General features: G+C 47.1%; 1 protein-coding gene across 1 annotated transcript in view; it reads left to right on the top strand.

Annotated features, from left to right (window-relative positions):
* The window catches only part of RANBP10 (RAN binding protein 10), a 60199-nt gene that overhangs the window by 18405 nt on the left and 27500 nt on the right, over window positions 1–14294 (top strand). Inside the window, 1 exon segment of the mRNA NM_001098125.1 lies at window positions 2243–2295. Within this exon segment, the coding sequence (NP_001091594.1) occupies window positions 2243–2295 (53 nt within the window).

Genomic DNA, 14294 nt, shown 5'->3' with positions numbered 1-14294 from the left:
TCCCAGACCATCCGCTGGTAAACACTGCCCCAGCTGTGGGGTAGCGTCTATAGGAAGGTGTTGAGGGGTAGCTGCCAGAGGTGGAAGGGGCTTCTCCTGTTGAGAGACCTAAGTAACTTGTGTTTGAGTACATGTGCCTTAGTAGTTCCCTGTTCTCTTGGGAAGTTGTGGAACCAGATCTCTGTTGCTAGTGGCCAAGCATACATTCCCTGGATGACCCTTGACCTCCCCTATTTGTAGCCCTAAGCAGTCAGGGGTCACCCAGGAAGCACATGTGCTTCAAACACATAAGCCTTCATCTTAGTGTCAGGAAAGCTGAATGTGAGGGGTGGGATCGCATGTGGTGTTGGGCTCTAAAACAGGGCAGGCTTAGTGGCCTGGCATCCAAGTTAGGAAAACTCCAAACTCCTGGCTCTATTGCACTTGCGTATGTTGATTGATGACTGCAGGGCAGTCAGGGTCATTTGCTGTTTGGTCAGAGATGGCATAAAGGGAATGGAGACCAACTCTTGGCAGCCTCTTCCATGTAAAGTCAGGAAGCTGATTATTTGGGCTGCTATTTTTCTGGGAAAATGTGCAGGTTTTAGCCTAATGGGAATCCTGCCAGCAGGCTTACACAGCTTCTGCTCTTGATGGTTGCCGAAGGTCCCCTTTTGGCAAGAAGTAGCAGGCAGTTTGAGAGTCTCAAATCCTTTGAACCATAGAAGCCTTTCTTTAAAGTGTTGTTCCTTCCCCTTTTCTCCCTTCCCTTCCCTCTCCTTTCCCCTAACCCTTGCAGGCCAGTTATTAGGGCCATGTGTTCATTGGTGTCTTTCATGGGTTCTGCCCACAAAGATGCGAAAGCTGGCTTCAGGGGAAAATGGGTAGGTTAGACCCTTCCTTTCTTCTCCTCCAACACCCATTGTTGCAGCCAGTCAGAGAAGGGCATTCAGTTTACTGCAGATGGAAGGCTCGCAGATTCTGGAGCACCATGTGGTGGGGACTCTGGTAGTGTTAGGATACTGGTCCATATGTTTCGTGGAACATGCCAGAAGAGGAAGAGAAGAGTCCAAGGTGGAGAAACGTATGTGAGGTGGTTCCTTGCACAATTACAACAGGGAGCAGTTGGAATGTAATTTCCAGCTACTTGGAAATGGTCAAAATAAGGCAACCCCATGTGATTGCTTTACAAGAAAAACATTTTTATTGTGGTAAAATACGCATCACATAAATTTTACCATTTTAATTATTTTTCAGTGAACAATTCAGTGGCATTAAGTACATTCACATTATTATGCAACCAAAAGTTACACCTTAGCCATCTTGGTTGGTGTTTTTACTGTTGTGATCTTCTCAGCCACATGTTGATGCTCATATGTGGTTAACAGCAGGCATCGTATGTGGGTTTCTAGTATTTTACACTTAGATGGTGGTGACTTGTTTCTCTAGTTTCTGAGTTCTTGGGGAAATACCTTACTGTGTCTTTGTATACTGCAACTATATAGACTAAAAAAACCTGTTCATTCTCTTCTCTGACCTTCCCTCTCACGAGTGCAACTGAGATATCTTTGACAGAGTTGCCCAGCACGGGTCCCACCTGGCTGTGGCAGCCTTGGTTGGTTAGGTTCCTGGGTGGAAGGAGTAGAGGGTGGGTCTCTGTGGCCTCACACACTGTCACCTTCAGCTTTGGATGATTAAAGAGGCCATTGGTGAATGTATGGGGCAGGGTAGTTAGTTTGGAGACCTCAAGAGAAGAAACCCTAAAAAAAAAAAAAGAGAAGAAACCCTGTGTAATGAGGGGTATTTATGACTCTATATGGATCCAGCTGGCTGTACTTTTTCCATGTCTTGGTTCTTGCTGAAGAGTGGCTTGTGCCTGTGGCTTAAACTTGCATTATTCTGCCAAACACTCCGTAGGATTGAACTACTTACTTTAGGTACTTCTTGGGAATAGATTCCACTGCCTTAGCTGGGAGCCAGAAGCCAAAGGACGGGAAGCAGTGATTCCAGGAAACTTTGCTCTGAAACTGAAGCCAGTGATTCCTGGTTGTAGACACTGCCTCCTGTTTTTCCAGCTGCTTAAGGCATTGAGAGATTTCCATTAGAAAATCAAAATACAAAGGTTCTCCAAGATCCACTAGTGTGTTAAAGGAGTCTCTGCCTTCATTGCTTTTCCTGTTTTTCTTTTACCAAGAAATATTTGAGAAGGGAGATGCATAACCCATTTGTTAACCAAAATGTTTGTGTGTGTGCTTTTTCAAAGGTACATGGGAATAGGACTCTCAGCTCAAGGCGTCAACATGAACAGACTTCCTGGTGAGTCACTGGCTAAGAGAACATTTGTCCTGGTCTCTTGATCCATTCTGTGATGAGAATCATGGTGGCAGCCAGCAGGCTGGAGAGGACTTTGTTTGCTGGCTGCCTACCCGCCAAGCCAAGCCATTGGGTGGAGGATCCTAAAAGGTAGCCACTGGGCCGGGATGGCATGGGCTTCCATTCCAAAAATGAACTGGCAAGTGATTGTCGTTCATGGAATTTGAACTGTTTACAGTCAGAACCAAGCGACCTGAGCTTGCTCCCTGTGGGGATACGCCTCAGTAGCCCTCACTCCCATTGGCCTTTGCTTGACCAGTCTGGGACTCTGGCATTTTGGAGAGGAAGGCTGCCATCAACCTAGGTCCTGTTTTCACTTTACCATGTTAATGGCCAAAGCCTTAAGGGACCTCCCACGTGGAAGACAGTTGAGGCAGTATCTTAATAAATAGGATGTGCGTGACACTTCAGCTTACAGTCAGCAACCTCAGATTTATAAAGGAGCACTCTGGGCCCTGCCGGTGGGCCTCCTCAACCACCCAGGCGCCCTTTCAGTTGTTTTCTGCCCAGCAGCTCATGCCCAGGCCTGGGCTAGGCACAGTTGAGAGGACAAAAGCCTCTACCAGAAGCTAGTGGATTCTAGAAGATGGTCCCAAATTCATTTGTTGGCTTGAGTGGCCTAAGTGACAAGGTGCACACTACCCTGACTCTGTCAGGTAGGCAGGCAGAGTCCCCATGTTTTGCCCAGGCCCTCTCTGCTTTTTGTGCTTCTGACACAAAGAAGGCAGCTGGCTTTTTCCAAAGAGGGAACACCACTTAAACCTTCCAGTTTTTTTCCAATCTGTGTTTAATATCACTCAGGCTTTTTTTTCCTAATTGACTCCTTTCAAGCACTAGAAATCTTGACTTGCTCAGGATGCATTACAATTGTCAGGAATCTGACTTTTAAAAAAAATTGGCTTCAATCTGAGCAAAAGTGGCGTTTAGTATTAATCAGAATGTGTGTGGCATGTTTGGCCTCTTTGTGCAGCGTGCAGCTGTGATGTTTGTTATTCTAGCCTTGGCCGACTAGATATATCTACAGTGGTCATAGCTCTGCCTCTTTGTGAACAGGGAGCTTAGAAAGATAATTTCCCGTCAAGGGTAAACTGATTCTTAACCTTTGTCTTGCACTAAATGTGCAGAGAAAAGAGGCTTTTATAGGTTCATTACACAAAAATAACTACTATAATCTGTTATTGAGTGGGACTTTAAGCAATTCTGAACACTGGTTAAATGAATTTTTGTTAATCTCTGTGAAGGAATGCTGTGCAGCCATGAAAAGAATGAGGAGCCTCTTCAGGTACTGCTTTGGAGTAATCTCTGGGATGTATTATTAAGTAAAAAGTATAAGGCATAAAACAATGTATATTATATTACCAAATGTTTTTAAAAAAAGGGGGAAAATGTGCATCACTATATCTGTTTGTACATGCATAGAATATCTTTGGAAAGTTAAAGAAAAACTTAAAATATCGGCTGTCCCTCAAATCAGGGTGACTGGGAAGAGGACTGGGAAGAAAATTTTTCCCTTTTGAAGCTTTCAAATATTCTTTCTTGTGAATATGTTATCTGTTTTAAAATAAATAAATAAAATTAAAATAACCGAAAGCCCCTTCATCAAGAAGTCCTCATGCCTGTCTTTTAGCTGGTCTCGGGATGTGGTCTTTTACCATGTGCAAAGCATGGTGTTCTGGGTTCCACACATTCATCCTTCTTTAGTAAGAACCGTTTTCACATGGCCAAAGGCTTCAGGATCCAGGGAGTGGAGCATATGAGGTTAGAAGGGGTTCAAGGGATGCTGAACTGACCTGAAACTCTTGAGATGGAGCCGTGTGGAGCTGACTTAGTCTCTTTGTCTTGTTCATAAGATGGGGCTTTTGACCCCTCTGGGCTGCTTAGAGGTTAGCTGAGGGTCACATGCTTTGACATTGTAATGCAATGTTGTTGTGAAGTCAGACTCTGCCTGGGCGCTGGAGGTGACTAGGGAGAAGGGGCTTGGGGACAGTGGATAAGGTGTTAGTTCCCACACTAACACATCAGGAGGGCTAGCGCCTTGTTTACAACCTCACTGGTGCATCTGTCTTTTGGCAAGAGAAAGGAGCCTCTGTGTTCTATGCATATGGCACCTGTCTTCGTTTTCACTCTGCCTGCCAGCTCCTGAGGGTTTTCCTTCCTGCCATATCTGATCATCTCCCTGATTGTTCCGTAAGGTGGAAACTAGGAATCAGGTTGCATCTAGGTAGGGATGCACCCTAGGAATGATGGATGCCTCTGGCTTTCCTGGATGTAGGACTGGCTGAGTGGCTGGGCAGACCTAGCACAGGACAGATGTAGGGACAGAGGGGAGACACCCCCTCACTGCTCAGGAATGATGGGGGCCTGCCACTGTTCACCTCAGTGCTGTGTTTGGAAGATCGGAATCCCCTTTAGTGCTTTCCATTTTCTGGGGTCACTTTGTGTGTGTGTGTGTGTGTGTGTGTATGTGTATGTGTGTGTGTGTGTGTGTGTGTATGTGATGAGCATATGTTCTCCAAAACCAGAAGAATCATCATTCAAAAATGGTTATACCTGAAATTACTTGCATGTATTTTGGTGGTGAAGTGAGAGATGGAGGATGATAGTAGTTAAAACCTTCCTGCCAGATTCTTCTCATTTCTAAGAGGCCATTGGTTGAGATGAAGGCTATTTGGACCATTTAGATGTATGGTTGGTGGGAGGGGAGCGATGGTGGTGGCCTTAGCTGTGTCTAGAATTTCAGACTTTGGTGTTAACTCCAGATGAGATGTTAGAGGGGTGATGTATCTCTTGATAGATTCAGGTGTACTTAGTGGAGGGTGGTGGTAGGGATGATTATGGTTGTGCAACAGTGTGAAGCGCTGTCTCACCCTGGTTGCCTGGAAAATCCCATGGATGGCAGAGCCTGGTAGGCTGCAGTCCATGGGGTCGCTAAGAGTCAGACAGAACTGAGCGACTTCCCTTTCACTTTTCATTTTCATGCATTGGAGAAGGAAATGGCAACGCACTCCAGTGTTCTTGCCTGGAGATTCCCAGGGACAGGGGAGCCTGGTGGGCTTCCGTCTATGGGGTCACACAGAGTCGGACACGACTGAAGTGACTTAGCAGCAGCAGCACCACAGGACGGAGAAGGCAATGGCACCCCACTCCAGTACTCTTGCCTGGAAAATCCCATGGACAGAGGAGCCTGGTAGGCTGCAGTCCATGGGGTCGTTAAAAGTCGGACAGACTGAGTGACTTCCCTTTCACTTTTCACTTTCATGCATTGGAGAAGGAAATGGCAACCCACTCCAGTGTTCTTGCCTAGAGAATCCCAGGGACAGGGGAGCCTGGTGGGCTGCCGTCTATGGGGTCGTGCAGAGTCGGACACGACTGAAGCGACTTGGCAGCAGCAGCAGCATGAATCGGCCATAAGCATACATGAGTCCCCTCCCTCCTGAACCCCCTTCCCACAGTAGGTTCTTATTATTTATCTATTATACATATAGTCGTGTACAGTAGTTAGTCCCAGTCTCCCAATTTATCCCTCCCCCGCCTTATCACCTAGTAGCCATAAGTTTGTTTTCTGTCTGTGACTTTACTTCTGTTTTGTAAATGAATTCATTTGTATCCTTTGTATTTTATTGCTTTATTCCCCGACCCCTTTTTTGGCATCCGTGTGGAATGTGGGATCTTAGTTCCCCGCTCAGGGATTGAACCTGTGTTCCCTGCATTGGGAATGCAGAGTCTTAACCACTGGACCACCAGCGAAGTCCATACTCTTTTTTTTTTTTTTTTTAGATTCCATATATAAGTGGTAACATGATGTTTATCTTTCTGTGTCTAACTTACTTCACTCAGTATGACAGTCTTTTGGTTCATCTGTGGTGCTGCAAATGGCATTATTTTGTTCTTTTTTTATGGCTGAGTTGCAGGAGTGTTTTAAGCAGAGGCAAGATGCAATCAGATTTGCTAGTTCAGGAGTACCTAATTTAGAGGAGGCCTTCTAGATGGGGTCAAGGCTAGACCAGGGATCTTGGGCAGTAGGAACTGTAAGAGCTCAGGCATGCCAGGGAGCTTCAGGAGGTGGTAGATTATGGTTTAATAAAAAAAAACCCAAAAACTTCCTTTCCTTGTCCTAAAATATTGAACTGGAAACATTTCATTAGAAGTGGACAGTTAAATTTATAAATGCCTATGAGTGTATACTGAGGTAACTCAATGTATCTGGTTTATTTGAGAAGAATCCTACTAGGTCTTTGGGAGGGGTTCCTTATTTTCGTTGCTGTATATGTAGATTATTTTCTGTTTGCAAGTTTAGAATAATTTATTAGTGCCAGTTGCTCTTTGGGGACACATTTTTTGTGTCCTCTTCCTCTCTTGTTAGCTGGTTCAAGTAGCAGCTTGTTTCCAGTGGCATTGCTTTTAGTGTATTCTGCTTTGCCCATCTGGTTCTCTTAATTTATAGGAAAATGACTGTGATTACTATTATCAGAACCTAAAAACATTTTCATGATTGATCTTTTAGATTAATTGAATCCATTTTGTTAATTAGTAAAAAAGAACAATTACTGTTATCAGTCTCATTTTTCTGTGTAGTTTTAAATTGAGATATAATTAACATCCAATAAAATTCACTCCTCTGAAGTATACAATTCGATGGTTTTAGTATAGTTACAAAGTTGTGCTACCATCACTACTATCTAATTCCAGATTATTTTCACCATCCCGTATAAAAACTCCATACCCATTAATAGTCATTCCTGGATTTTCCCTCCTTCTGGCCTCTGGAAACCACTGATATACTTTCTGTCTCCATGAACTTTTCCTGTTCTGGAGATTTCATACCAATGGAATCATTATACATAATATGTGGCCTTTTGTGACTGGCTTCTTTCAGTTAGCATAATGTTTTCGAGGTTCATCTACACTGTAGTATATATCAGAGCTTCATTCCTTCCTCTGGTAGAATAATACTCTGTTGTATGGACATATCACATTTTGCTTATCCATGCATCTGTTGATGGTCATTTGGATCGTTTCTGTATTTTGGCTGTTGTAATTGATGCTTTTATAAACACTTGTATACAAGCTGTTGCGCAGACATGTGTTTTTATTTCTCTTGAGTATACGTAGGTGTAGAAATGCTGGGTCATATGGTAATACTGTTTAGTCATTTGAGGAACTACCACTGATTGCCATGGTGGCTGCCCCATTTACATTCCCATTAGCCTGTGTATAAGGGTTGATTTCTCCATATCTTTGCCAACACTTGTAATTATCTGACTTTTTGATTGCTGCTGCTGCTGCTGCTAAGTCGCATCAGTCGTGTCTGACTCTGTGTGACCCAATAGACGGAAGCCCACCATGCTTCTCTGTCCCTGGGATTCTCCAGGCAAGAACACTGGAGTGGGTTGCCATTTCCTTCTCCAGTGCATGAAAATGAAAAGTGAAAGTGAAGTCACTCAGTCGTGTCCGACTCTTAGCGGCCCCGTGGACTATAGCCTACCAGGCTCCTCCGTCCATGGGATTTTCCAGGCAAGAGTACTGGAGTGGGGTGCCATTGCCTTGTCCAGACTTTTTGATTACAGCCACCCTATTGGGTATGAGGCTTCCCAGGTGGTGCTCATGGTAAAGAATGCCTGCCAGTGCAGGAGACACAAGAAACTTGGGTTTGATCCCTGAGTCGAGAAGATCCCCTGGAGTAGGAAACGGCAACCCCACTCCAGTATTCTTGCCTGGAAAATTACATGGACAGAGAAGCCTGGTGGGCTACAGTCCATGGAGTTGCAAAGAGTCAGACACGACTGGGCCATTTACAAACAGCAGCCCCAGTGGGTATGAAGTGGTGTCTCATTGTGCTTTTCATTTCATTTCCCTGACTAGTAATATCAAGCCTCTCTTCGTGTGCTTAGTGACCATTTATCTATCTTCCTTGGAGAAACATCTATTAAATATCTTCTGCTTTTTTTTTTTTTTGCCACACAATGTGACTTGACTGTTTTTAAGTTGGGTTATTAATCTTTTTATTATTGAGTTGTAAGAGTTCTTTATATGTTCAGGATATAAGTTTCTTGTCAGTGACATGATTTGCCATTTTTTCCCCTTATTTAGGTTGTCTTTTTTTTTTCTTTTTTCATATTCTTTCTTATTATGATTTATTATAAGATATTAAATATAAATCCTTGTGCTATACAGTAGGACCGTGTTTATTTTATATGTAGTAGTTTGTATTTCCTAGTCCCAAAGTCCTAATTTATCCCTTCCCTTATCCCTCCTTTCCCCTTTGGTAATTGAAAGTTTGTTCTTTATGTCTGTGAATCTGTTTCTATTTTGTAAATAAACTCATTTGTATCATATTTTAGATTCCACATTTAGGTCATGTCATATGATGTTTGTCTTTCTGACTTCACTTAGCATGATGATCTCATGCTGCAAATGGCATTATTTTGTTCTTTTTCATGGCTGAGTAGTAGTCCTGTGTGTGTGTGTGTGTGTGTGTGTGTGTGTGTGTGCACACATGCGCGCACACTAGACTGTCTTTTCTTTTATTCTTTTATATTTATTTTTATTGGTCTGGCTGCCCCAGGTCTTCCTTGCAGCATGTGGGATCCAGCCTATGAAGTCTTAGTTGAGGCATGTGGGATCCAGTTCCCTGACCAGGGATCGAACCCAGGCCCCCTGCATTGGGAGCGTGGAGTCTCAGCCTTTAGACCACCATGGGAGTCTCTTTCATTCTTTTCTTTTGTCTGGACTGTGCAGCATGTGGGATCTCTTTTCCCAGACCAGGGATCAAACCTAGGCCATTGCAGTGAAAGCACTTACCACGAGTTCTAACCACTGGATTTCCAGGGCATTCCCATCTGGGTCTTATTCTTGATTAGAACTTATAATAGCTGGGTGACGTGGGTATGGAGACGGTGGAGGCAATTTTCTCCTTCGTTGAGGGACCCAGCAGACTCTCTGTGGCCCCTGAATGGTTGATGGTGCTTTGCCAGGTCCTGAAAGTTTAATGAAGGGGCAGCTGAAGGGCCCTCCAGGCAAGAGTGTACAACTCACTCCTTTCTCCACTCTGAGCAGATTGCACTTCCAGAATCCTCAGCGTTTTGCTTAAGGTCTAGTAGACAGTGAACCTGCTTGCCCCAGAGTGAGGTTTATCTTCCTGCAAAACGCAGATCCTCATGTGTTCCCAGTCTCTGTTGACAGTCACTGTCCACCCTGGCCCCTAAGTAGGATCCTTCCTCCTTTTCCCTCATCCCATGGTTCTACTGCTCTTAAGCATCTCTTTAATCTGGCCTTCCTCTCTATTCTTCCTCCACTGCACCTCCAGCCTCTATAGCTTCTCCACTGGGCTGTTTTCATGGCCTCCTGATTAATCTCTCTGCCTTGGGCCTCTGTTCTCTGTTCCCCTTGTACACTCTGTCCCTTGCCTGCTTTGGACCTCTGACACCCCCCTCTTTCCATCAGACACAGGTGTTGTGGGCCCTGCTCACCTCTTTCTGCCGCCTTTACCCTCCACACACGCTGCATACCAGCAGGTCTGTGTGGGACCCCAAACACCCTGCAAACATTTCCTTCTCTGCCCCTTGGCTGATGTCCTCCTTGCCCTGGAGGTGTCCTCCTTGCTTGTGAGCTTTCGTGCAGTCTTCCCGATCCCTTCAGCCCTAATTGCATCTCTGGTGACACCACCTTGCTCCACGTGATTCCTTCCCATTTTCCCAGTATCCTTTCTGGATTGTGAACTCCTTGGGACTGGGTCACATCTTTTTATAGCAGCTTTCCCAGAGTGAGACAGATGTCCTTAGGCTGTGGGAGCAGGCCATTTCTGAATCTCCCTGGGCTTTGCCTCAGTGCACTGGCGCAGTAAGCCAAGTGTGGTTCTGGAACCATTGTTGAGTCAAGTCCCCCTGGCCTGCAGCCTGTCTTGGGCTAGAAGCCTTCATCTGGAGCTCAGCCTCCCTGCACTGCCCTGTCGTGGCACTGATTGTGCATGGGGGTTGACTGTCTACCCTTTCCTGTGTGTCGGGGCTCAGTATGGTTGAACCAGCTACTGGCTCTCTTTTGCTCATGTGAGGAAGCCAACCCTCGGGTTGTGGTTGGCTTCTGGATCAGTGTAGCTCAATGGCTGAGAACATGACTCCGGAGTCATGCTGTATTTGTATCCTGGCAGCTGTGTTTCCTGGAGCAAGTCACCTAACTGCTCTGGGTCTCAGTTTCCTCATATGTAAATGGGACATGATACTAGTACTTAACTCATATATGGGATGATTATGGGGATTGAGTGCTTAAAGTGCTTAGAACAGTGCCTGACACAGGAAAAGGGGATTCACAAGTGTTAGCTTATTGTTATCGATTTTTTTCCTGTCTGAGGAAGAAAGTACGTATACATTTAAAATTCTTTAATGGGTGTTTGTGCATCAGAGTGGAGTTAGGTGTACTCTAAACGACATTTTCTCTCCAGTGTTGTGTTTTCTGTATTTAAGTAGATATGTTTAGTGCATTAGCTGGAGTTGAATTATAGAGAATGAAGATGGATAGCAACCAAAGTCAGGATGTTGATGTTTTCAGTGTTTTCTTACAGGTTTTCCTGTACTAGCTCAGGGAGGACATGTTTGCCTCTGAGGCTGTCGGGGGGTAGAGGGTAGCCACCCTGGGGTCTCATTTGGCCCTGGGAGCAGGTGGTAAACAGAGAGCGCCTCTCGAATGAGGCCTGGTGTTCAGTCTTTTCCCAGGAACATATGGGCATGTTGTAGCTTGTATAGTCAAAGGTTTCTGATGGAAGATGTCGAAGTTTTGATGTTTATCTTTTGTAAGGTGTTTTTGGCCTCCTTAAGTGTGAACCAAGGAACAGGTGTGGCCAAAAAAAGACTCTCAGAACTCTTGGCTAAATGGTTTTGAAGCCAGTCAGGATGGTCTGTGGGCAGGTGAGTGTACCTGTGGCCCCACCCTTCCGTTGTTGAGCTGGCAGCAGAGCATGTGGGCTGGGATCCCTGGGTTGGAGAAGCAGGAAGAAAGTCAGGGGCGTGGGTAGAGGGGATTTGGGCTCCTCCCAGGCTCAGGTGCTTTGAAGGGGGCTAGGCTAGGACAGATCTTCCTTCTGTGTCTCGTACCTCAGACAGGGCCGGGGAGACTAGGCTGTGTTACTAGGCAGCCTCGTCTGCAGCAAGCTGGACAACTAATCATTTCCTCCTTGCCGTTTCTGTGGAGGAGGCAGATGTTCTCTTGGGGTAGCATCTATTACCTTCATCATTACAATCCCTCAAAGGAGAGCCCAGGCCCACTGGGGCATCCTTTCCTTGAAATGTTGGAAAAGAAGCAACTGGAAGAACCGCAGCTGGGAGTTGGGGATGGGGGTGTATCTCCTGAAGCAGGTGGTACCTGGCAGCCAGGACTTGGTGGGGGTGAGAGGAGAGGGCGTAGTGCAAGAGGAGGGGGGTGGCGGAGGGACTGTCTGCTTGTTCCACACTATCCTCGGGTTCCAGTGAGCATCTTTTCCTCTCCCTGGAGCTGACCTTACTACGCCCATTCCTTACTCAGAGTGGGCTATCAGTGGGCTATCAGAGTGGGCTATCTAAGCACACCCCTGGGAGTGTTTCGTCCCTGCTTCTCCTGGGCGGGACACCTTCTGCACACCGCTGATATTTCATATCTGCGTGTGCCATGGGAAAGCAGCAGCAGATAGCAGAGATCAGGACAGACCAATGAGGGTCCATGTCAGGTTCCTGAGGGCAGGTGCTAGGGTACAGCAACAAATAATAGAGTGCTGGACATCCTTCCTCTCTGTGCTCCTGAAGATACACAGGGGAAGGTGTCTGCTCAGAGCAGGTAGCAATAGCAAGTGGCTTTGTGCAGGTGGCACAGAGGTGGGTTTTCAGTAGGCTATAAATGCTGTTTGTCTGTACCCACCACATGGGGGGCTCCTTCTGTCTCCCTCCATGTGGGCTGAGATCCTTGTTCCCCACAGCTCATGAGCCCCCTTCGGATTCACCATTGATAACCACCTGTCTTTGGAGCATGTTTTACCCCAGGATCTGCATTATTTCCCAGGGGTCTGCCCTGGGGCTGCTCAGTCCCTTCCGTGGGGAAGTCATACATCTCTCCCACTGGGTGGGTTGAATCATCAGGGTGCCCCTGGGCATCTGGGATACCCCTCCTAATGCCAGCAACGCCCCTGGGAACAGGCCTCAAGAACCTGGGCTTGATGGTAGACACCATGCAAGCCTCCCCAGCGAGTATCCCTTGAGGCTGGTGAAGCGAAGAAGCTGGAGGGTGCTGGTCCTGTGTTCATGCCTCTGGGTGCCTCGAGGCAGCCTGGCCTGGGGAAGGAGGACAGCCAGGGGGGCCCCCTGAAGCCACTGGAGTAGCTCCCAGGACCAGGGCTGTGGGAAGATAGGTTGGGGTTTCTGTGCTGGGTGTGTCTCGTCCCCTTGCTGCCTTTCTTATTCTGTTCCGTCTTTGAGGTATCCTTGGGAAATGACCCCGGCGGGAGTGGAGGGAGAGAAACCTAGGGACCTTGGAGCTCTGGCAATAGCTTCCACTGGGCGGTCCAGGCAGAGGGTGGTCTAAACTCCTGGTGGTTCACTGGAGTTAATGGTGTTGGTGCCGCAGGGCCTTCCTCAGTCCCTCCTGTGGAGCTTGTTCTGTGTCAGAGCCCTCTGTTTCCCTGCAGCCCTTGCCTGGGCCGGCGATGCCCTTGGCCCCGCGGCCAGTTAAACCCGTGGTCCTTTTGCATGGGCCTTTCTTCCCTCAACTAAGTAACAAGTAAGTTATTCCTGGGCCTGGGGATTTCTAGTCTACAGTGCCCTGCTCTTCTTCCAGATACTAGCTGCCACCTCTCTGTAGCACAGAAGTAAAAATTCTGGATTGAAGGCTGTGTTTTTCAGGGCAAGTTAAGTCCTTTGAGACAAAAGGTTTCATCAACAGCAGAAGAGCCAGTTCTGAAACCTGAGTTTGTCAGTCTCTGAAAACAGAGATTATCAAGTGTCGTCTATCGTGGCTGGAGACCGGGGCCACATGAGGGAAGAGCTGAGTGGGACCAGTTACTGGTCAACCTCTTGCTGCCTCCTTAGCACTGGGTCGAAGAAGTCTGGATGTAGGGCTCCTGGAAGTAGTACAGTGTCACACTGGGCCTTCTTTGGGGAAGGCTTTTACCCATGCCCACTTCTCAGGATCTGGCAGCAGGTGCAGGACGTCACAGGCGCTTACTTTACCACGGGTCATCTGTCCAGTGACTTTGCCCAGATGTTTGGGAGGAGCTTAGTGGCAAGAAGGGCAAGCCAAACCCAACCCCAGAGGAGAGATACCAAGGCCAGGGAGCTGAGGTTGCGCCTCAGCTTAGGGGGAGACGGTCACCCCTTTCCTTAGCCTGATTCAGCATGGATGAGAGACCTGGCTTGTCCTCTGGGAGCCTGAGGTGTGGGCAGGTAGCCCTGCCAAATGTTCCCCATGCCACTTGAGCCATGTCCTGTCTAGACCCACCTATCCTGGCTGTCCCTGCACCTCTCCTGGTGATTGGGTATCTGTTTCTGAGGGTAGATACGACCCATGGAAGGCCCGTTCACATGCAGGTGCTGGCTGCATAGTCACTCAGCCTGCCCAGGGCTTCAGCTGACACCTAGATCTACCTCAGTGGAGGGCCTGGGTGCCCCTACGAGGACAGACTCCTAGAGTCACAGCTGTCTGCAGAGACAGCCTTTCCTCCTGCCTGCTTTGCCTTGGTCTTCGTGTTGAGCCACCGTAAAGACAAGACCCTCCAGGGCCCCTCTGGCCCCTTTAGTCTGGAGCTGTCAGAGTCATCACCTGAGGCTTGTGTTGGTCCTGTTCTTGATGTTAAGGTTCCTAGAGCTTGGGGTAACAGTCTTGTGAGCACTGTGATGAGGCTTCTCTGATGCTACCCTCACAGAGTTTGCTGAATGAGAAAATCTCTTTCGCTTTCCCATTATCCGTTGTTGACCTGCTCCAGGCTA

Source organism: Bos taurus, chromosome 18 (genome assembly GCF_002263795.3).
Source record: "Bos taurus isolate L1 Dominette 01449 registration number 42190680 breed Hereford chromosome 18, ARS-UCD2.0, whole genome shotgun sequence".
NCBI lineage: Eukaryota > Metazoa > Chordata > Mammalia > Artiodactyla > Bovidae > Bos > Bos taurus.
This window is presented reverse-complemented; position numbering and strand designations above follow the sequence as displayed.